Genomic DNA, 24,089 nt, shown 5'->3' with positions numbered 1-24,089 from the left:
GAGTTTCTTTCTTTCTTATCTTTTCTTCTCGTAATTTTTTATAACTAACGTATCAGTAATTAGACTCTGCAACCATGTTCTACCGTTTTGTGCTAGTTCTGGTCGTTTTTCTTAGTTTATTTCTACTTTTTTCACGCGTGTCTGGGGACCCAGAGCAGGGATCCTTTGTTTACAGTAAGGATCAGCTGTTAGCGCTGCGTCCCGCAGCGGTACTGCCGGCGGACAGACCCGACATTCCCAGCGAGCTGAGGAGGAAAAGACGGGGGTGTCGTGCTGGGAAGGAGCGCCGTCGCCCGAGAAGGAGACGTTATCGACCATCTCTTCCTTCTGTAATCATTGGAAACGTAAGATCTTTGCCCAATAAGATGGATGAGCTCACGTCGCTAACCTGGTCACAGAGGGAGTACCGGCAATGTAGCATCATGATGCTAACGGAGTCGTGGCTAACACCGCTAACTCCGGACACAAGCGTGACACTACCGGGATTTCAGATGCTGCGAGCGGACAGGACGAGAGAGAGCGGTAAGAGGAAAGGAGGGGGACTGGCAGTTTTTGTGAACGACAGATGGTGTAACCCTGGGCACATCACTGTGAAAGAACAACTCTGCAGCAGAGACATTGAGCTGTTAGCCGTTAGCATGCGTCCGTACTATCTGCCCCGGGAATTCTCGCATGTTATCGCAATAACAGCGTATGTCCCCCCCTCGGCCAACGCGGATGCAGCCTGTGACACTCTCCACTCTGTGGTCAGCAGACTGCAAACACAATCTCCGAGAGCCCTTCTCATAATATCAGGGGACTTCAATCATGCCTCTTTGGACTCCACACTGCCCACCTTCACCCAGTATGTGACCTGCTCAACCAGAGACAATAAAACACTGGACTTACTGTATGCCAATGCTGAAGAGGCATACAGTTCATCACCTCTCCCTCCACTGGGCAAATCTGACCACAACCTGGTGCACCTTGTCCCTGTGTATGAGCCCTTAGTGCGCAGGGTGCCACCAGCCACCCGCACAGTGCAGAGATGGTCAGAGGAGAGCGAGGAGGCTCTTAAGGACTGTTTTGAGTCGACTGTGTGGGAGGTGATCTGTGACGACCATGGAGAGGACATCGACAGCCTTACTACATGCATTACTGACTATATTAATTTCTGTGTGGATAACACCGTACCTACCAGGACTGTACGGTGTTTCTCCAACAACAAACCTTGGATTACCCCAGAAATTAAAGCTGTCCTCAAGCAGAAGAGGAGGGCCTTCAAATCCAAAGACAAAGAGGAGTTGAAAAGGGTGCAGAGAGAGTTGAGGGGACTGATAAGGAATGGGAAGGAGAGCTACAGGCAGAAGATGGAGAACCAGCTTCAGCAAAACAACGTTGGTGAAGTCTGGAGAGGCCTCAGAACCATCTCAGGCCACAAACAGCAGAACTCTCTGCCTGGGAGGGATGTGAGATGGGCAAATGAACTGAATCATTTCTTCAACAGATTTGACTCAGCCATGAGGCAGTCTGCAACATCGGCTGCAGACTCACCCACCCCCACTGCTGCTGTTCCACCTCTGACACCTCAGACACTTCACACCTCCTCTATTCACCCTGCTCACTCCCCCCCACCCCCAACAACAGCATCCAATACACACTCAACACAAGGCTCCAGCCTGTCTCTCTCAACCACCCAGGTTAGGAGGGAACTGAGGAGGATTAATGGCAAGAAGGCAGCGGGCCCAGATGGCATCAGCTCGAGGGTCGTCAGGTCCTGCGCGGACCAACTGTGTGGGGTGATGGAGCACCTCTTCAACCTGAGCCTGAGGTTGGGAAGAGTCCCACAGCTCTGGAAAACCTCCTGTGTTGTACCAGTGCCAAAGACTTCACGCCCCAAGGACCTCAACAGCTACAGGCCGGTGGCTCTGACATCCCACCTGATGAAGACCCTGGAGCGGTTGGTCCTGGCTCAGCTTCGGCACCTAACAAGCTCATCACTGGACCCACTTCAGTTTGCCTACCAGCCTGGCATTGGCGCGGATGATGCCGTCATTCACCTCCTACATCGTTCCCTCGCTCACCTGGAGACCGCTGGAAGCACTGTGAGAATCATGTTCTTTGATTTCTCCAGTGCCTTCAACACCATTCTTCCCTCGGTTCTAAAGGACAAGCTGGTGAACTCTGGAGTGGACCATCACCTCACTACCTGGATCCTGGACTACCTCACCGACCGACCACAGTATGTGAGGACTCAGGGCTGTGTGTCGGACAGGGTCGTCTGCAGTACGGGGGCCCCACAGGGAACGGTTCTGGCTCCGTTCCTCTTCACCATCTACACTGCAGACTTCTCCCACAATTCCACCCAGTGCTTCCTGCAGAAGTTCTCTGATGACTCTGCAATAGTCGGCCTCATCACTGATGGGGACGACAAGGAGTACAGAGGACTGACTCAAGACTTTGTGGACTGGTGCCAGCTGAACTACCTCCAGATCAACGCCAGTAAAACCAAGGAGCTGGTGGTAGACTTCCGCAGGCACAAGCATTCTCCACTGCAACCACTGAACATCCAAGGTATGGACATTGAGGCTGTGGACAGCTACAGGTACCTTGGTGTTCATCTGAACAACAGACTGGACTGGACTCATAACTCAGACGCCCTCTACAGGAAAGGGCAGAGCAGGCTGTACCTGCTGCGGAGACTCAGGTCGTTTGGGGTGGAGGGCCCACTCCTGAAGACCTTCTATGACTCTGTGGTGGCTTCTGCTATCTTTTATGGTGTGGTCTGCTGGGGCGGCAGCATCTCTGCTGGGGACAGGAAGAGACTGAACAGGGTGATCCGAAGGGCCAGCTCTGTTCTAGGATGCCCTCTGGACCCAGTGGAGGTGGTGAGTGACAGGAGAATGGCGGCTAAGCTGTCATCCCTGTTGGACAACGTCTCCCACCCCATGCAGCAGACTGTGACAGCACTGAGCAGCTCCTTCAGTGGGAGACTGCGGCACCCACGGTGTGGGACGGAGAGATTTCGCAGGTCTTTCCTCCCCACTGCTGTCAGACTCCACAACAAAGACTTTAACTGGACAAACACACACATCCACACATGTGCAATAACACTAAGTGCAATAATCTTTTCTGGCATCGTTGTATTTTTACTCAGTTGTATATAGCATTCGTATTCTATTTTTATCTTATTGTATATTTTTATTCTATTTTATTCTACTGTATATAGTATATTATTTTATTCTATTCTGTACAGCTGTGTACTGTATTTATTCTTATTGTATTCTAATTTTTGCGTCATAACTTTTGCACTGTCCACTTCCTGCTGTGACAAAACAAATTTCCCACATGTGGGACTAATAAAGGTTATCTTATCTTATCTTAAGACTCATGTATGCAAACAAACCACATTTTTTTTTGCAATCTGATCCTTTTTCTCTTGGCTGTTTCCTTCAGGGATCACCACAGTGAATGATCCACCTCCATCTAACCCTATGCTCTGCATCCTCTTAACTCACAAGAACTAAATTCCTGTTTTTCATTTCACTTTCGCAAGTTTTTTTTTTCTTTTGTCCTGGATAAAAGAAATTTAATCATATATATTAATTGATATTAATTAATATCAATATTAATAATCACAAGAACCCTTAAGATGAGATAGATAAACTTGTCCCTGCAATACTGTGACAAATACTGTTGTGATAAATATGTAAGGAATTTGCATGTACTTACCAAAATAACACCATCTTCTTGAATAAACAGTAACACATAAGGGGAAGAAAATCTGCCAGAAAAGGAAGACAAATAAAAAAAATAAACTTTAGAAAGACAATTACCGTTTCCAAGCCATTAGTGCATTACTTCATGATACTCCCTTGTAACAAAACAAATCTTACTTGTGCCTCTGTGCAAACTACAGATGGCACGATACCACTTTTTTATGTCCGATACCGATATCATAAATTTGATTATCTGCCGATGCCGATATGAATCCGATAGTGTATTTTATAATAAATAAAACTGTTTTTATAAATATTTTGCTGCATTTTGTATAAGTTCATACTCAGTTTTAAAAACAAAACATTAAAGCTATTCTGTTATACCTGTATGCAAAAAATACACTGCACCCAAAATATTTTATACTTCAGCAATACTGATCAACCTAAAAAACTTACACCATCCTCCTTATTCAGGTATTCTAAACAGTACATAGAAATATTAAACTAACTAATAGGACTGCCAACTCCCAGCAAAAATATTAGGAAACCACCCCGCACCCTTTGCCTGATAATGCTTAATTGACGTAATCTACTTTAATGCACAGAAATCAATTATTTTTCTATAATAATTTGATTCAACATTTTTCTTCAATACAGTTGCAGACAGCGCAGACAGCGTACCTTCCCAAAGGAAAAAGTGCTATATGTACTACTATTACTAGGGCATATATTAGACTTAATATTTACTACATACAATAATGGATCTCTATACATTTAACCAGATCACCACTTTGGTAGTAAGATTTAGAATAATTATTTATTAAAAGCTAGACATTTTAAATGAGAATAAGAAAGAAATTATGTCTTTGTGTCTCCCTTTCCCTGTTAATGCCCTACCTGGCCCCCTGGCAAAACTTTGCTAGATCCGCCCCTGCACAGTTACCAGATGTCAGCTACATAGAAAAGGATCCTGGTGTTATTTGTCTCTCATAAACAGTTCATAACTTCCCTTCAACTCATTCATGTGACCTAAAATGTAAACCTGTTTCTTCATTACCTGTTCAGCTCTAATGATTCAGTAAAAACTTCTCCTGGTTTCACCTTCATGTTTCCTTCTCACCACATATCCAAACTATCATGACCAGCAGCTATTACGGCTGTGGCTCCAGAAAACATAAGCGGATACTAGAAGTAATATTAAAAAAATTCTAGCAACAGCTTATCAAGCTTAAACGTGCTGCTGTTGTTTATCTGCCGTTTTCCTCTTTCTAGCGCAAACTGGGTGACTAACAAATGAGAGAGACTAGCGACAGAAAAGCCGATCACCTGATAATCGATCAGTTTCATGATTGAAGTAGCAACAGGAGAGGGAGGGGGGAGAATGAGGGAAGAAGTTTTAGCTGTTCAGCATGAAGACACCGAATAACTCCAGCTTTGTGTCTTTTTTAATTCTAGCTGAAGTATAAAACAAATCGCTTCCTTTCCCCCTCAATACAAAACTCCGACAGCCAGTCCAGCTGTGGCTCCATACATCGGTTGTTAAGCTCAACATGAAAATACTATGCAAACATAAAGAGATGAACTTACACACTTGCTTTACTTCTCTGTGTTAGTTTTCTCTGAGATTAATGCAGCGGTTTGGAAGCACGTAGCGAGGCTTTAAATGCTAAACCAGACCGCTGACAGGTCTTGCACTCAACAGCTCTATCAAGTGAAGCAACTTCTTTTCTGAGTTAATTTCAGTTCTGACAAACATCACTCTCAGTGCCTTTTGATCTCACATTTTTGGCAACCACTGAGTTATTCTCCTCCACAGTTTACAACCATTATTTTTTTCTGCACAAAAGACGTTGTGCAACGCCAATCCTACTTATTTCCTACTGCACCCCTGACTGTGCAGGTGCGTTCAGAAGCCCCCTCCCCCGCCCGACTATTCCTTAATGCCAATGTTGTGGCGGGAGGGACGATTTCTCAACTTAAAACTGCAGGCGACTGTACAGTGAACTTTACAGCTAACTACAGAGAAATTGCCTCGTTCCATAATTTGTTAGTACAAAGTGTGCCACAAGAACTAAGCTAAAAACATATGACATTTTAACGCATCAATACAATTACTCTTTTAATAGAGCAGTAGCTAATAGAGCACATAGCTAGCTTAAGTCAAATTCATGACAAAGTTCAGAGGTGTACAACTACTTAGACTTCTTTCTCCATGTGCACACGTCTTAAAGAGTCAACATGCTTTGACTGAGGTAAAAAAATAAAACAAAAACGACCGTAAAAGGTTTACTTACCGAAGCTAGACCACCTTTATATGAAGTTGTGCGATTAACTTGAGCCCGCTTGCAGCACACAAAGAGTCCGCTTCTTCAGTCCGCGTGCAAAATGGTGGCCTGTCCTAACGCATGCGCAAAATGGCCCAGCAGGAGGCTATGAAAAACATACTTAAGCATTTTGAGCTACATTTAATTAACTAAAATTAATTGGATTAAAACGCAGGGAATGTATTCTGGAGTTACTCGAATTATATATGTAGACAGGAATTACTCATTTGAATTGAAAAGATATACCAAAATATAATATGCTATATTTAAAAGGAGACAATATCACTTCTTTCAGTGTACTTTTAAAAATCTTAAACTTTTAATTTTATGTGATAAGTTATAAAAATTGTGCCTGAATGCAGAACTATAAAACATAAAATTAAAAAAATAACATTGTATTAATGTGAAAGGTAATATTACATCATCAAATCTGTGATAAAGTAAACAGTAAAACTGTTATTCCATCTCTTTTTGGCATACTATAATTACTGGGACATTATACGCTATATTTAACATTCAGATGAATTTTAAAACCTGAGTTTTTAAAATGTGTCAAATTCCACTTCAAACTGTCCGACAAGCCCACCGTCACAATGCTTGATGAACTGGAATTCAGGAAATACGTGAGTTCATAGCACTGCAAGGAATATGATCTGACATCTTTCTCTGATGGCTTCAATGACAGCGATTACTTCCTTTATGAACTCGTACATTTTCTAATGCCTTGAATGTGAAAGAGAGCTACAAATTAGAGCTGTTAAACGAGTCGAGTGGCATAAAGGGCGCAGTATTTCTCTGTAAAAAATGCTAAAACTATGAGCCACTGCCTTAGCACAGTCAGCTTTAAGTACCTGGGAATACATTACTCATCCTGATTGGTGAAACGTAGTAAAGGTGTGTCACCCACCATAATTTGTAAGGCTGAAATTAGTCACTCTCTTTTTTTTGCGCCATAAAACATTGTTCAATTGCAAAAGTGGAAAGTTTCCTGTTTCCTCTGAGAGGCTTACATCGGCTTTAACCAGCACAGGCTTGTTTAATAAAGAGCTGCAACATCATTTTAGTGTGACTTTTATTAAAGACACAGCACAGATGATAGAAAACCCAAAACATTCCAAGTAGATAAATGGTCTCGTTTCGGATATGCAGACATTTGAGGGGTTTGGGTTTTTAATAAAGGCGGACTTTTCATTTCATTTGACAGTTGAAATAAGTGGTAATCTGTGTCCTTGCAGACGACATCATTTTCTGTTTTCTGAATTGGTACATTTAAACGTTACATTTGCCAAAGTCAGCATCGTTCCCTTTCCAAGCACGTCACAGTTCCCTCCCTTCATATAAGCCATGTGAGGTTCATTTTGTCAGACAACAGTTTTCACATTATGACTAGCAACATATATAGTATTTACATTAGCTCAATGTTGCCTGACTTTCTGCACCTTCACAGGTTTTTTTCAGTGTCTTCAAATGGACTTGTTTTAGAAGTCTAAGGATACAAACCCTTGTTAGTCAAAAAACACCTTGTCACACGTCTATTACAATTCTTCCACAGCAAGACACAAGTGTGAATTTCTGTTATTTAAAATGTAAAAATAGTAGTAATACTGATAATGCTACAGTAAATCATCTATTAATAGTTTTATGAATATCAAAAATTAAACATTTTCTGCAATAAAAAACAAACAGTATAGCTCAAGATATGGGAACTTAGCACACTTAATATGATGAGGCATTGTCAGTTGATATTTTATAAGAAATAAGTGTTGTGCGAGAAGCTGATCATTGTGGTGCCTTTCATTGTTCAAGAACAACAATGTCAGCCACTCCATGCACTTGTGAGAGCTGTTCACAGTCGAGGGACGCCACCAGCTTCCTGGGTCCAGGTTGGGAGGGGATGAAGTGCTCTGTCAGCGTCACTTTGGAGTGGGCGCCGACGTCACTGAGAGGGGCAGGATGAAATGAAACGTTAGTCTCGACACAAAAATGTTAGTGGAAGAGAAAGGGAGGCAAAAAAGAGAAAGACTTGTTCTTACCCCACGACCACCTCATGGCCCTCCTGAAGGCCCAGGCCCTCCACTCTGAACACCACTCCCTTCAGTGTAGATGGCAGGGGGTTGGTGAAAGTAATCTTGGCAGCCATCTCTTTACCAACAACGGCGTCTCCAATAGGCTGCCAGAGAAAGAGTTAAATTAGTCAAGAGGGATACCTTTAATAGAAATAAATGTTATGCATGTTGTGTTAAAATAATGCTCACTGTATGAATAAGGGGGGAAAAATGAAATCTTACTGTGATGGTGATGTCAGGTGTGCGAAGCCTGAAAGTTGTCTGGTTAGCTAGCACTTGCTTCGTTTCAGTGACTCTTCCACACAGGGTTAGCATGAAGGCTGCTTGATCCACCAGCTGGCTCTGGTATTGTTGGTAGGGCAGGACCCAGTCAATGGTTTTCTCTATGTGATGGGAAAAAAAGAAAATTTTGTTGTTGTTGTTTTCAATTTAAATGAATGCTTAGACATTTTGGAACAGCAGCTAGCTGCTAGTTAGCTTGGCTCAAGTAACTTCCCACAGGACGAGCTAGCCTAGCCTAAGCACAATGTAAAGGTTTCAGAAAATAAGTTTGATTTTCCACTTCAGGTTTCAGTTTGATTAAAAATGATCCTGTCCCCAATTTTCTTCATGACTGTGCATTTCCAAAACTCTTGTTACCTTATCTTTTTTCACATCTAAACAAAGAGCTGCAGTTATGAGTAATAAAATGACTGTTGCTTGATTTAGTATCACACAGTTTTATCTTCTTAGCCTTTATTTACTTTAACACTTTTTAGATTAAAATATTTGTTTAACAAACTAATTTAATTAAACATGACATAAAATGTTAGTATTTCACATCTTCTACCTTTCATTTATGAATAAAGTTTTCCAGACCTTTAGTAACTTGTTTTTTTTTGTGATGCGAGAGCAGCAAGAGCTAAAAGATGGAAGTTTTGTCCTATTATTTTAAAGCCTTGAGTTTAGCATTTTAGCTTTCACCCTTGGGTTTGTTTGAAACCAGTCTTGATAAGCAAGAGAAAATCCAAACAAAAGGTAGCAATTGTTAATCACAGAGGTGAGGCTCTCCTAATCGCGCCAAAACGTATCATCTTTTTTACTCTAACTGGGCCTAGATGTTGCTAATTTCACATCAAATTGTACTGAAGAGGTTTTGACAATAACGACTAAGACCAAAACCCTACATAGATAGTGCAGCTTCATAATTGAGCTCGAAATCCAACCTTCATTAGGCGAAAGCTCCACAGGCATCTGCTCCTTCTTGATGGTTCCCTTCAGCACTCCAGTGTAGTACATGACAGCCACCTGGCTGTGGATTGTTGCCTGGCGGGGCTGTGAGCTTAGATTCTTCACCAGAATTTTCAACTGGGCATCAGCACCCACCCTGGGTCCCTCGCCATCCACCTTTACCTCCACTGACACATCTTCTGCCACTGGTGTGGAATAGACATCTGGCTTGCTGCCATAGCGACTTGCAGTCTCTACTGCAATGCGTTCTTCTTCTGAATCTAGTAGAGGGAGGAGAATGTAAGTGCACCTCATTCTGTCAGAGGTTTCAGGATTTACTGACATATGCAAGAGATATGGTGCAAAGTTTTTCCAATGAAAACAAACAGAGAGCTATATTTAAAGAATTGTGGAGAGCAGGTGAACAGTTGATGAGGGTTGAATAAGTTCAACAAAATGATCTATAGAGAATGACAGGACTAAATCACTGCTTATTAAGATATTTCCAGGTGGTGCAGAAATGATTCTGTCTGTTTCTGGAACATCAGTCTAAGGTAGACTTACAATTAGACAAGTAAAAAATAGCTGCCAGTACCTTCTTCATGTTTGTACAAGGATGTGATATCTGCCCGCTTATCAGAGCCCACCGCTTTGGTGCTGATGCAGTGGCCGACAGCTTTCTTTTCACTGTAGATCTGTTTAAATGTGCCGTCCAGGTTTCTCTGCCAGTAAATTTTGTCACTGTTGACCTGCCAGAAAAATACCAATAAACACAATAAGCTCAAACAGAACAGGTTACCCTTTTTACATATGATTACGTGATTCATCTTTTGCTGACGGTTCAAGCTGCAAAGACTACTTCTGAAATTCTTACATATCTATATCTAGTACATGCAAAACAACAAAGAGTTCAAGAACACGCACTCACCTCAGCAAAGACAAACGGCGTGTCATGTTTAAGGTAGACATGGCCAGAGCGGATGGCGTTCACAGAAGCAGGGCCACAGCGGAAGGTGCCCTGGCTAGTTTCCTGGGGAGTGGCGTCTACGGCCTGCCAGCCTCCATTACCTGGAGGTAAGTCTGGTCTGGCCATCCAGCAGTCATTCCATACGTGGAAATTCCTACAGTTAGACAGAGTTTAGGTATTTTGAATTTAAGTAAATTAAACTGTTCCTTTTAGGTTAATATAATAATACAATTAGCATGTAGTTAGCTTAGCTTAGCATAAAGCAGTTAGCTTGTTTATATGCCACAATTTTACACTTTAATTTTTTGTATAAAATGCAAAGTGTTCATTAGAGACTTTTGGTGGCATTTGTAGATATATTTTACTGACTTTAAACATAGCTGGCAATTTTTGTAGAAGTGAAACACATCTTAACAATTTAATAGGAATTAAGGATATGGGTTTAGTTTTTGTTACATTAGCTACATTCACAACATGTGCCCTGTTCCACAGTTATAGTGAACGGGTGTTCAGGCAGTTATAGGGATATGGAAAATGCAGACAGAATGTCTAAGGGCTCTTGTAGGATACCAGTAATACAGCATAAAAGAACACATAGATACAAGACAAGCCTATGCACTTTTAAAAGAAATTTCAACTTGGGGATTTTCAAGAACATTTTAGAACATTTCTTTAGCATAGGTTTAGATGATTTTCATGGCAGGATGCCATTCTACGTAAAGCTCTATATCTTACCAAACAGAGTCTCTATTGAGATAGTCAATTGGCTCCAAATTCTCATTAAGGTATACATCTGTAGTAAGGGATACGTCGGTATCATGTGCTGACTGGAAGTTGGTCACACTGCGGGAAGGAATGCCAAGGCAGCGCAGCACTAAAACCAAAGACACAGATATAAATAGATCAATTAAAATTTATTTCTGCAAGGCCATTTGATACTTGAGTTAGATTTTCAGATGGTAATACTTTAGGCAGCAAGGAATTTCATTATTCTGGTTGAATGAAAGCAACACATGTGGCTCTATCTGTGACAAATATAGATGGTATGTTAAGAATGCCAATGCAAGGTATTTGGAGTGCATAAAAGCTATGACTTGCTGTCAGGGGCAATATTATGTGCTAGGGTCAGCTAGCTATCATGCAAGCTTCCCTGGATGCACGCACAGTGAATATGAAGTGCTCTATGACAGAGTTACTGTGAGAGCTAATGCAAAGACACAGACTGACAAAAAGCCATGATTATAATAAATTTGTGGATTTGTAATTAAATTGACATCCACACCAAGACCCACTCTTGGGTATTCTTTGCAGCTTTTTTACACACACAAGCCGAACATACAGTACAATCCATTCGCATGCCTTCTAAGGCTTGCGACTGCCTACTGAAGTTTAAGGTTTCACCACAGACACACTCTTAACTTTCTCTCAGTCATCCAGCACCCTTCCTTTTTAATGTTTTTTTCCTCATAATCACCTGTTGTAGTGATCCCAGAGAAGACCCAGCACTGTCCATATGACACAGGCGTTCCATTGGTCGAGTGGTATTTCCTCAGGATCTCCACGCTGCTGCTCCACGCCGTAGGTGAGACTCCATCAGAGTAATCACCTGACCAGTTTCCAACTAGAACACCGTAGTCATCCTGAGCATTTATCTAAAAAGGACACAGTGACACGGTCATTGCATTTCCTGTATTTTTTTCCTACTTTTTCTAGAAAAAACATCTTTCTTTTGTATATTAGCTCACCATGGCAGATATGACCCTGACCACGTTGACCGGATCCCCTCGACCAGATGGCGGCATTTCACTCTTCTCCATGATAAACAGACATGCTTCCAGGATTCCCTCATGAAACTACAATGAAGAAAAAAATTCACTATGAAACCAAAGTTTGGAGAATTGTCCTGTGAACACTGAATACTGTAAAAAAAAAATGAAAACATTTTGTTTTTAAACAGAAATTACCAGCTACTGAAAAACACAATGAAAATATAGGTACTGGGAACAGTTTAAAATAATTCCATCTTCAGCAGGAACAAACAGGGTAAGTGCCACAGGGTCATAATCGTGTAATGATAGCTTAGAAACCAAGCTTGCTCTTCATAGCTTGTACCTGTCCGAAATTCCACGTGCGAGCACCGATTTGTTTCTCCGTTCCGTAGTAAATCCTCCCAGTGTCATTCAGCACATACTCCTTCCTCTCCTCCTCGTTATCCAGGAACACGCTGTCCTCTAGAAACACAGGAATTTGCTCTTATTTAGCTTCATGTCACTGAAAATGTAATCCTCCAAGAACAGGCTTTCAATAATGCATGCACAGTTAAGTACATTTATGTGGTTATCCCTGACGTTCAGTCTAATTAAACCAGGGAATACAAGGAAACCCTTTTTTTAAGTAGATGTTTTAAATTTCTTTTAATGAACGGAAACATTCGAGCTCCCCCCCTGTTTGTGAAAATGACCTAAAATCCCTGCTTTATTCACCTCCTTTGTGACTGAACAACTCAAGAATGTGTTTTTTTCTTACTTATCATGTGAAAAAAGTTCCCAAGGCCAGGAAATGGTTAAGAAACACAATGACTGCATAGATCTTGCAGTGAGGCCCACACTCACTTATGGGAAAAAGTCTGGTTTTGGTGACCTCAGCACTCCAGACTTGGGCGTGTGCCCCTCACCCGAATCTATGTGTTTCTTTTTCCATCCCTTTTTATCTGTTACTGTCACCACCTTGAAAATGCCCATGGGTGGGGACGAGGAACGGGACAAAGAGAAAGAAAGGAAAAGCAGTAAAAGTAACAGACTGTTTGAGATGGACATAAGAAAATGCAAGTGGAAGGAAGAGATTTAACAAAGTATGGGGGGCATAGGAGAGGAAGAGGGGAAGTTATGCTTGGGTGGGAAAAGAAGAGGAGGAGGAGGAGAGAGAGAGTGAAGCATAACATATTGTCTCGAGATTTTAAGGGATGAAGCTGATAGTATCTGGCAGCTGTGATAATTGTGGTTTTCATATCTTGCTAAAAAATTCCTGGAATGTGGGAAGAAATAGATTCATAGAGGAAGATGTTAGGGAGGAGGTCCAAGAGTCAGAGTGAAGGTCAGGTCAGCAGATAGCAAGAAAGGTACAAAACAGGGAGGGAGAGGCATAAAAACGGGAAGGAAATACACACGGAGGCAGTAAAAGCAAGGGAGAGGACAGGTTGTCACCAGCTGTAAGGATTTCTGCGAGCTCGCCCCATGGCGCTTCATACAGTAATTGTAGGATTTTGACTTTTATGAGTGTGAGGGAGAGATTGGTCTAGGGAAGAGGAGATTGAAAGAGGGAAAAGGAGATTGGGCATGCCGCCAAAAGCAGCAACCCCATAATGAAAGACACACAGGCTTTTTATCACAACCAGGTCCACTGTTTTTTCTTTTCTTTTCTCTTTTATTTTGCTGCATTGCAAATGTGCTTTTTTCTGTCGAATATCAAAGAAAAAAAATAGAAGTTTGGGTCTAAGATAGCAGTTCTGAGAATGTACAGCAAGACACTCTACGGTTGAATTTCTTAGTGGAGCTTTGAATAGGGTTAAGATTAGCAGATATAAGCAAGGGCCAGGCTTCACATAACTTATATCAAGGTAAAAAAGCTAAATTAGACATTTGGTCCCTCTTGCTGGCCACTGGCAAGAAGACGATAATAATTCAATTCAATTGTAGTTATATAGTGCTAAATTGGAACAAAAGTCACCTCAATGTGTTTTATATTGTAAGGTAAAGACCATACAATAATAATATATGAGCAAGCACTTTGGCAACAGTGGGAAGGAAAAACTCTCTTTTAACAGGAAGAAACCTCCTGCAGAACCGGGCACAGGGAGGGGCAGCCATCTGTCCTGACTGGTTTGGGGCGAGGGGAGGGAGACATGACTCTGATTATGGGATTTCTAACTGAGGGTTTAATTTGGAAGACATGAAAACTCAGTAACCATGCTGCTTTCACCAGCCCAGAGAAGCTTTACCCACCATGCCTAACAAGTTAGCACAAGTGCTGACCCCTGTCTTTCTAAGAATCACACACTCGCAATGCTGTCTGAAGCTCAGCATGTCCATCATGCTGAGCTTCTGTGCCATTGTGAGCTTTCTGTAGAGGCATTTTTTTTTCCTTTTTTCTCTTTGAAAGAGGAAAAGCCCCTCTAGCTGTTGAACCCTTCAAAGAAAAATGTTTTCTGCAGGAGTGAAAGACTACATTGTAAGTCTAACCCTCTAGGAAACTGCATGTGCAACAAACATTGAAAAACTATGAAAGAAAGTTTTTAAAAAAAAGTCAATAACAGACAATTTTTTATTTCAATGAGTGCCCAATAAGTGGCTGAAGAATGTCTTATTGTACCAAGAATTCATATCAAACCAGTTCTACTGAAAAAAGCACAGTACACAAGATTGAATATCACATGAATAAAGCCACATAAAGAGAATTTGAAATATGCACAAAAAATACTCCTTCAAATAAATGGTAATGTATTATCCAAATTAGGAAATAACATAAAATCATTAGGTGACAGTTTCATCCCCTAAAAGCATTACAACTATCTGCTGTTATATTTAGACTGAACCTCACTAGTCCAGATTATTTGATGCTGGCCAAAGTTATGACACAGATAACTGGTGTGGTAATCCTCCAGGTGGTGTGGTCCTTCATCGTTATTTGTCATCCATCCATCCATCCATCCATCCATCCATCCATCCATCTGTTCATCTATCCATCCACTCACCCATCCATCCACCCACCCACCAATGTCACTGGGGCAGCAGTCTCAAGAGAGATGCCCAGACCTCCCTCTCTGCCTCTGCCAGCTCTTGTGGAGGGGGCTTTCCAAGCCAGTCGACACACTTAATGTCTCCAGTGTTTCCCAGGACACCAGGGACAGACGGCCAACTTCTGGAGCTTTATTAGTAACCGAAGCACCTAAAAGGGTTTTTCTTTTCTTTCAGCCATCTCCATTACTTATAGTCCACCCTGGCTTCATTTCCATTGTAGTCTGTGCTACGTGCAGCATTTTTTCAGCTTTTTCTGAATGTATTTTTCTCTGCTGTGCCTCTGTTCTGTAGAAATGTTCCCAATTTCCTTGTTTGTTTTCTTAAGTCATGGTGCTTTCAGCTCTTTGAACAGCAGGCATTTAGGCATACACAATTAGCAATCATATCTGCATATCGAATGACCCCGCTAAAGGTCTCCCTCATCTTACACCCAAACGGTTTTGATCTCCAATGCAGGTGAAAGTCGTGCTCTCACTTGTGGCTAAACCAAATACGGCAGAAGTTTTGGTCCAAGCCGGGGGAGTTGCATAACAGACCACAGTCACATAGACACACATAGTCACGCTGTTGCTATTCATGGGCAACAACACACTCGTGGACTGACTTGGCCTCTATCACCCAAGTGTAATATTATACCAGAGCTGCTCTAGGAGATTAAATGGCTATACAGGCATCCATTTTATCTGAGTATTCGCAGTTAGACAGATGGAATCTGCTGCTCCCAGAAAAATATTGACTTTTTCAGATACTCAATTCTACCTAAAGCCTAACATAAATCCAGATAGTAAGTAATTCATTTCTGGAATGGTATGTAAGGTCACACGTCTTCTCTTTTTTTATTTTTCCAATCATCTGTGAGTCGTCTTCTTTCCTTCCTGTCTTCCACATTCCCTGGCTTCAATCCACCCACACCCACCCCCGCCTTCCCTGTTCCCATTGGTGCCAGCTTACCTTCACACCAAGGGTTGAAGAGCATGACAATGTTCTTGCTGGAGGTGTAAGTAGTTGTGGCGTCGCCTTTGAGCGAAGAAGTTGTCACAGTGAGCTCGTAAAGGCCGATCACAGCGTTGGCTGGAGAGTTGATGGACAGCTTGATCTTATTGCCGTTCTGCTCTACAATTTTGGCCTCCCAGCGTTCATCTTCCAGGTGCTTCACCAGCGGAATGATGACATGGGTCCCTTTGGATACCAAGGGCAGGGAACCTACACCAAACAGATACATAACCATATTATTCCCTTTTTTTTTTAATTTATTTGTATATTTCTACTCAAACTACTAATAGTCAAAGCACTTGTTTAATAATTGAAATCCTTCTAAATGTTGCAGAGATATTAACTAAGGTTGAAGATGTTGAAGATGTTACAGCGAGTCAGAGAATCCAGGCTTAGTGTTGTGCTTGTTAGCATGAACAGGTAAAAATGGAGGCTGAAGCCGGACTGTTCATCACTGATCTATCACATGCTGAAGTTCGGGCTGCTGGGCTGGGGTTAGCATTCACTCTTTATCATCACCCTAGGTTCTTGGCTTGTGTTAGCATGCTATCTGTGCAGATGCTTGCAAAGAGCTGAAGTTGCATTATAGTATTACGTAGTTATTTCCGTTCTGGACGCAGTATGCACTTTACCATCATGCTCCTGTCAGTTTATGCAATAAAGATAAAAGTAACGTCCATAGCTCCACCATTTTCCTCCTCTTGACAAGAACTGAAATCAGCTCAATGTAGCATGTTTTTTCTTTTTTTTTCTGTCTGGGTTGTGCAAATAACGAAAAAGCTTTGTAATGCAAGTGACAATAAACTTGTAATTACTGGATTGTGTAAATGTAATACGATAGAGCAACATGTTACTTTGGAAAGCGTTACATTCAACACTGATTGCGATGACAAAGGATTTCAAAAATAGTTGTAAACAACTGCAACTTCTTTGCTAAAATGCTGCCACCTTGTGGCAGAGGTTCTTTTCAAATACACTTTATGAAGAGTTATGAAGAGTTTTTACAAAAAGTACATTTAAATTCATATTCATGGCATTCAATGTTTTAAAGACAGTCAGAGAATTTGTCTTTTAAATGTAAAACTTGAGTCAGGACACAGTCAGGTGTATTTGAGTGTACTGTGTGTTTATGAGTGCATGCACATAACCTTGTCAAGGATGTGGTAAAATATCTTTGCTTTATGTTTTTGAATGAAAATTTAACCTGCACAGCTCCAAAAAGTGTTTTCCTGTTTTCGCTTATTTGTAATTATAAGCTAACCTTGAAGATTTTGATCAAATAAGGCAGCAGCAACAACAGCAAAGAGACCTCCTTACAAAATCTGGTTGCAAACCTTTTCACATCACAGTAATTTTATGTTATTTCCAGTGTATGGCAACCATTCCAAACTGTAAACCACATGTGTATGATAGTCTTTGGCCCAGCTATGTGTGGGTTCCAAGAGTAAACACTAGCGTGGGCCTGGAAAGCCTCCAAAACTCCAGGATGTGCACATCTCCACAGAAAGCGTGCACATTTGTGTGAGTGATTATTTAGCTTTAATGTTCCTTTAAATGTGTTTTTCTCATGGACTAGCAAATCCATTAGTTAGATTAAAACCCTCTGGATGTTCTCCTCCGAGCTGCTTGCTTTGTGCAACCCTGCTGGACGACCATTCGTCCAAACAGAAATACGGAGTTTACCAAGAAACCATTGTTCTCCATTTGACCGCATCCAGGACACCCCTCCCTTCCTCTCTCACCTCTGAATACTTTTTTTTAGCATACTTTTTTTTAAAGCATGAAAATGATGAAAAACAGTGTCTCTTTTCTGCTCAAAACAACAGCTTTGAAAGCTTTACTGATAAAAATCACTGCTTTTGGAGCAACACTTCGAGCCTGTTCCCTGCCCACTGATGGCAGCCAGTCTGCTGAATGTGGAGAGCTCAGACACTTTGTTTCTTTTTTCCTCCCCTCTCCCCATGAAGCTATCACAGCAGAAGGAGCAAATCACTTCTGGGTGGTGATGTATTGCCAGAGTGTGTAGCGTGAGGTCTGTAAATACCAGAGGGAGGTGTCCAGTGTACCGAGGCCTGGAAACTGTTAAGACTGCGGGCTGCTGGGTGGAATCCAGAACTTGTTGTGCAGCCATGAGCTGCTGCTGAAATCAAATGTGCTAGCTATGCACAACATTTGGACCGTATTTCCCATGATTTGAGCAGTCGCTGGTTTCTTTCTTGTGTTTGCAAATGAAGCTAATTTTGGTTAAAAGGGAATCCAACAATTTTAAACGCAAAAAAACGTTTACAAATAGTTAGTGGCACTTTTCCTATGAAAAATCGAAAGCAGCGTTTTATTGAATGACTTACCTTCCAGTAACATCAGCGTTAAATGTTATCTCCCACATGCAATGTTTCCCACATACACTTAATTACAATGTGCATCTGTTACTTTTAAAACTGTCTTTTAAATGGCTAAAAAAAACTATTGATCATACTCATTGTTACAATTTTTAATTTATTTTTCTTCATATTTTGGTTTTAAAAAGATGGACACTGTCCAGCCACTGGCTTCATACCTGTTTTCAGCTCCAGGTACAGCTTGTCAGTGTCAGTACTGAAGGGCCTGTTGAGCTCAACCTCTATCTGGAAGGTCTGGCCTCTGCGAAGGATCAGCTCATCCCGGTGATACAGGTCAGTGTGATGCTCCTGTCTGTTCTGACCTGCCTTGGAACTCAATAGGTCCACCGAACACACTGACAGCTTCCCTTCTAACAGGAGAGGAGTGAATATCAGATTTGATGCCAAAGACAATGTCATGTTTTCACACAGTTTAAAATAAGTGTCGTTACCATCTGTTTCCTTTGCCTCTCCGTTCTCGGGCTTCGGCTTGGGGGGATCTACGATGGCGGCAGGGGTTGGGAGTTTGGTGAATTCCACCTTATCTGTGACATCATATGAGGTGGTGTTTGGGTGCTTACAGCAGCACGGGCACATCTTTCTGAGCCACCATAGACAGCCCCCCTCCTCCCGCTTCTTCTCACCCTCATTCTGGATGGTCAGCTCCACCCTTGTGGGTGGGGCTGCTCCGGGGAATCGCCCAATCTCTGATGTAGTTCTTACTGTTAACCGCTCACCTGGCATTCTGGAAAACACATGAAAAAATGTTAACTGTAATTCTAAAGAGAAGAATTTTGGGTACCGATTATATGCACTATTCTCTGGTCTTTTAATTCACTAAAATTCAATTTTCATTCAGTTTTTTTTTTTTTATCGGCCAGTTCCCAACATATATATAGTAAAGTAAAGACCCCACAATAATAGAAAGAAATGAGATTAATTAAGTACACATACAGTTAATATTTTATGCCAATTAACTGCTCACGAGTAATGAGAGGCCACAGGCAGTCCAATTTATTTCATATCTTTGTAATAAAAACAATGCGATGGACTAAATGAACAGTTTCCTTGTTTCTTAGTTTCATTAATTACTACATTCCTGACATGGACTCTACTCAGCTGCAAGTCCTTCCCGAACAATTTCGGGGAATTTCGCCATTCTTCCTTCTTAGGTGCTCTGCGTGAGCAAACATAACTGCTTCGAGCAGCTGGATTCAATCTGCTGCGCCTCAGCTGCTGGAGAGCAGTGTAGCTGCTGTGCTCGTGATGTCTTTTTGCGTGCACATTGACTGCAAGCGCAAGTGGACAGGGTCGTGCACCTTACGAGCATTTATCATACTGTCACATCCCCACCCTCATACACTGCACTAATAATCACAGCGGAATGAGATCGTTAGTCTCTTTGAGGATTGGCCTGACCTTCCTCGCTCGTTCTTGTGTTTACTAGAATGCAAATCTGAGGGAGGAGACGGTTTTCCCTCAGTCCTTCTTTTGGTTTTACCATCTGCATCTTCTCTCTATCAAAACAAAATCACAAGCTGTGTGTGACATGCAACTTTGCAAATGTGAAAGCTATTTTGTTTTTCAAAAACAAACCATCAGTGAAGTTTTGTTAGCACATGTAAACTGTAATGAGCTGCAGTGATGCACATTGTTGGGAGAAAACAGTGTTGTTAATGAAACGTTAATAGCAGACACGTGGTTTATAGAGCAATACAATTTAAATAGCCATGAACATATATGTATGTGCATGTGTGTGCTTGTTACCAGTTCTTACTGGTGAATGGACTGGTTCTTATATAGCTCTTTTCTACTCTACTTGAGCATGTGGCTTTCACCCATTCATTTATTAATTCATCAAAAGCACGTTATTTCTACGTCTGAGTGCTTTTTGATCTAACATTAGCATACACAGTCAGAAATGTGGTTGTTCAGTATGTTGCCCAAGGATACTTTAGCATACCGACCTGTGCAACCAGGGACTGAACCGCTAATCTTCCGGTTACTAGATGATCGGCTCTACCTTCTGATTCACAACCACCTAAACATGAGCTGCCGTCAGCAGAACATGAGCATCTTTACTTCTAGGCAATGTTGATACTTTTGAACTTAAGCATGAACTGTACTGTAGTTAACTAATAATATGCTCCTTAGCTTTGGGGGTAACCCTAAGTTTCCCTATAAACAAGATACAAGGTAACATTTAGGGCTTACTTTGGAGATCATTTCTAGTTATAGTGAGTGAGCTGTGATTGGACAGTTACCACACATTCAATCATTTCTGTACATAACTTCAGCATACCAGTTTACAGGTACAGGAATGTTTAGATGATAACGCAGACAGATGGGAGCTGCTGATCCAGTGTGGCTGAGCTGATTTTCAAGGGTAACTATTTGCATGTCACGACACAGGGTGGAAAGGGCAGAGGTCAAAGGGCAGACAACAGCTGAGGAAGAGGGAGGGGCGCCTCATAGCCTCAAAGCTTTTAAAATCAATGCATGTGTGCACCATCTGTGTGTCGGTCACGTTTTGTATTTTTTAACTCTGTGGCTTCCTGAGTTCATCTGAATCCTGACGGAAAATGATAAAGCTGTATGTTTTTCACACAGTGACCTCACCCAAAGCTCAAGTCGATACTGTTAGGCTCACTGAATCTAAAAAAAAAGGAAGCGAGGCAGAAAAACAAACACCCTCCATATGAGCTATTACAGGATCTTTTGAAACATAACTAAGTAAACAAGCAACTTACAAGTGTTTTTTGTCCTTTTTAAAATGAAGCCTTATCTTCCTCTTGCACCAAGGTGGTCTAAAATTGGCCAATTAGAGACATCCACTGAACCCCCTAGAACCATGAAAAGTCATTTCACAAGCCTAATTTTTTGGCAGCCTTTCTCTTCCCTTGCTCACACTCTAATGCACAAACTTAAAATGATCTATACTGTAATACAGCCATCAGCCAAGCTTGAAATGAAGTATTCTTCATCTCGTCCTCCCTTTGCTACTCTCACTACCACTCATATCACTTTCTTCCATTGTACTTTGCTCTGTATCTCCGCAGTCCTGCACTTTTCTTCCAGTTTTTGTTAGCATGGCTGGTATGCCTACTAGGTTCTGATATGCCCCCTACAAATTTAACTTTATCTTTTCTACAGTAAAACCAGCTTCAACTGGCTTGTTTGTCCAGTGAGTTTGGTCCCATGTAAAACTGACTGATTATTAAACTGTCGCAACAAATCCCTGGAGTTCCAGTGTAATTTTTTTTAAGTACATAGAGATATTGCTTAAATCCTATACACTACACATCGTCTAGGTCATTGAGAAAAGAAAGGGATGAGCTGCAGCAGCTGGCTGCCAACCAAAAAAGCTGAAGCCATGAAAATACCTGAACTAATTGACTGTGTTTGTTTGATTTTAAATGAACGTAGAAAACGTTTAAACAACAAAAAACGTCTTAGAGTTTGGAAGGTGGGGTCACCAGACATGTTCTTTCTACTGGACACAAATTAGATGAGGTGGCTAATTGTAATGATGAACATAGCCCTCAAATTCGAGCTTTCCTAACTTGTTTTTCCCCGTGGAGAAAGATCCAGTAAGAGTTTAACTGTAACAAAACCAAGAAAGAATGCGCACAACTTTACGCCTGTGCCTGACTTCAACATCTGTCTTAAGAAAACAAAATGCGAGTGGTTGAAAAACTTACTTTCTCTGTATGGATTCTTCTTTGGATCAACGATGAGACCTGGATGTCGTCGTGAGTAGCTATCTCTCAGCCTGTGAGAACTTTTGGAAACTTTTCGTCTTAATGCGCTCCGTTCGTGGATCAGAATTTTAAGGGTGTCCTGGAATGTCCTGCGCGGTACTTAAAGCTGACACACACACCTCTGTTTCACCCCGCTTAGCACCACCGCCCCGCCCTTGTTTGAAGTTTCCCAGCAGCTGACGTTTGTGCACGATGCGTCAGAGAGCGTAGAGTGGGACAAGGCGGAGGACCCAAAGTTTCGTTGTGCAACACTTAACAAAACTTTATCGATGGAGGGAAGGTGACAGACAGTGAAGAGGAGAGATAAGGATGGCATGCCTGAAGAACTATTTTTTGTGTTTGCTTTATACGGCGCATACAATAGGACCAAAAATAACAAAAATCTCATGGATGTTTTCAGTTATGAACTCAGGAGTTCAAGAAAGTGCTGATTTAGCCAAACTTCCCTTTTTTCTCTTCTCCTTTTCTTGATTGCTGTACAGGAAAACCTCAAAGTCAAACCCATTCTGACCTCTGACCGCGCAAAGTTTGAACTTCATAATAACCAAGGCATAAGTTCATCCCGGGATAATTGAACACCTATTCGAGGTTTTATGACTCATAGGCCAATGCAAGCAAGCAGAGTGAATAACTGAAGTTGCATCAGCAGCTTTGTGGCTTGGCAGAATAGAATTATGAAGTCATACCAGATCGTGGTGATGATGACACAGACAGCCCGATAAATATCAAAACCTGCCCTCCTGTACCAATCAGCATTAGATGGTTGCTTAATCAGCTACATCTAGAGGAGAGAAATGCTCTCACAGGCTACAGTAAGGCATTACAAATTACTATTACTTAGAATTAGGGCTGCCATAAGCAAGCAAAATATTTAGGTGATGTTAAATGTAAATGTTGGTCTTATTATTATCAATATATCCTTTAAACATGTTTCCGGATGAAATTGCAGATGCATAAGTTTAACCTTTTAAAAATGTGGTGCATATGTTGATGTATACAGTTTGATATTCTTGTAGCTCAATCCACGTTTAGGCGATAAAGTATATCACTTTTTTTTCATTTCACTGTGTTCTATAGCTACAATTTCACCTGACATGCTGTGTACTGTATTTAAATTTAAGCAGTAACAGACATTACAAGTTACTATAGCAATGCCGGGGGTTTTCCTAGGCATGACAATTAAGTCACTTGGTTCCCCTCTTTTATAATGGGAGAACCTCTGTAGTATTCCAGATCTTTGGAATTTTTGTGACAAATATGAACCACTAAGAACAGCTATTTTCATACTTTCCATGTTCACAGTCAAAACATTCAGCCATGCTGGAAATCATTAGGACACATCTGTCCCCGGACCACACGTGTTGCCAAGTTTCATTGCAGCTAATCTAATTGTCAGTGAACATGTGAGCTTGTGGGGATACAAGAAGTAAAGTCCGGGTTTTACCTTAGGAAGAGTATCCTGATGTTGGTTTACAAAGTTTTAAAATTTTGGTGTGAACCTTCGTAATTCTTTATTTTTTAAAGATATTCAAGAGTGAACTTAAGTGTTGGACTAAATGTACCTTCGGCAAAGGTACAAGTTAGGTGCCAGCATGGCTGAGTAACAATGAGTTAAGGCATGTTTTTGCACTGTATGCCTGAGCGAAAACTTTCAATCTGTCAGTCCAAGAGGGGAAAAAACGTAGAAAAGAAAAAACAGCATTGACCATTCTGGAGGTGGTAGATTTAATAGTACTTTATCTTCTGTCACAGGACGCAGGCATATTGGGTCAAGCAGTCTGGGTTGGGGTTGAAGAGAGAAGGCCTGCAAAATGCATCAGCAAAGACACAGTAAACAGCACAGCCGGAACATGAGTTTAACATTTAGTTAGGGACTTAATGGAACACAGAAATGTAT

At 41.4% G+C, this 24,089-nt stretch overlaps 1 protein-coding gene across 1 annotated transcript; it reads right to left on the bottom strand.

The window, feature by feature from the left end:
- Positions 1-7,077: 7,077 nt before the first annotated feature.
- On the bottom strand, positions 7,078-22,351 carry tgm1l1 (transglutaminase 1 like 1). The gene is made up of 14 exons (XM_004565336.5): positions 22,133-22,351; positions 18,884-19,176; positions 18,611-18,802; positions 16,012-16,263; positions 12,377-12,495; positions 12,010-12,117; positions 11,739-11,916; positions 11,000-11,138; positions 10,226-10,418; positions 9,893-10,046; positions 9,294-9,578; positions 8,311-8,471; positions 8,056-8,192; positions 7,078-7,961 (listed from the first exon to the last, which is right to left on the bottom strand). The coding sequence occupies exons 2-14, from the start codon at positions 19,173-19,175 to the stop codon at positions 7,817-7,819; spliced, it is 2,355 nt and encodes a 784-aa protein (XP_004565393.2). The 5' UTR covers position 19,176; positions 22,133-22,351; the 3' UTR covers positions 7,078-7,816.
- Between the last annotated feature and the right edge of the window lie 1,738 nt (positions 22,352-24,089).

Source organism: Maylandia zebra, linkage group LG18 (assembly GCF_041146795.1).
Source record: "Maylandia zebra isolate NMK-2024a linkage group LG18, Mzebra_GT3a, whole genome shotgun sequence".
Taxonomy (NCBI): domain Eukaryota; kingdom Metazoa; phylum Chordata; class Actinopteri; order Cichliformes; family Cichlidae; genus Maylandia; species Maylandia zebra.
Note: the sequence above shows the minus strand (reverse complement) of the source record. Positions and strands in the feature narration are given on the sequence as shown.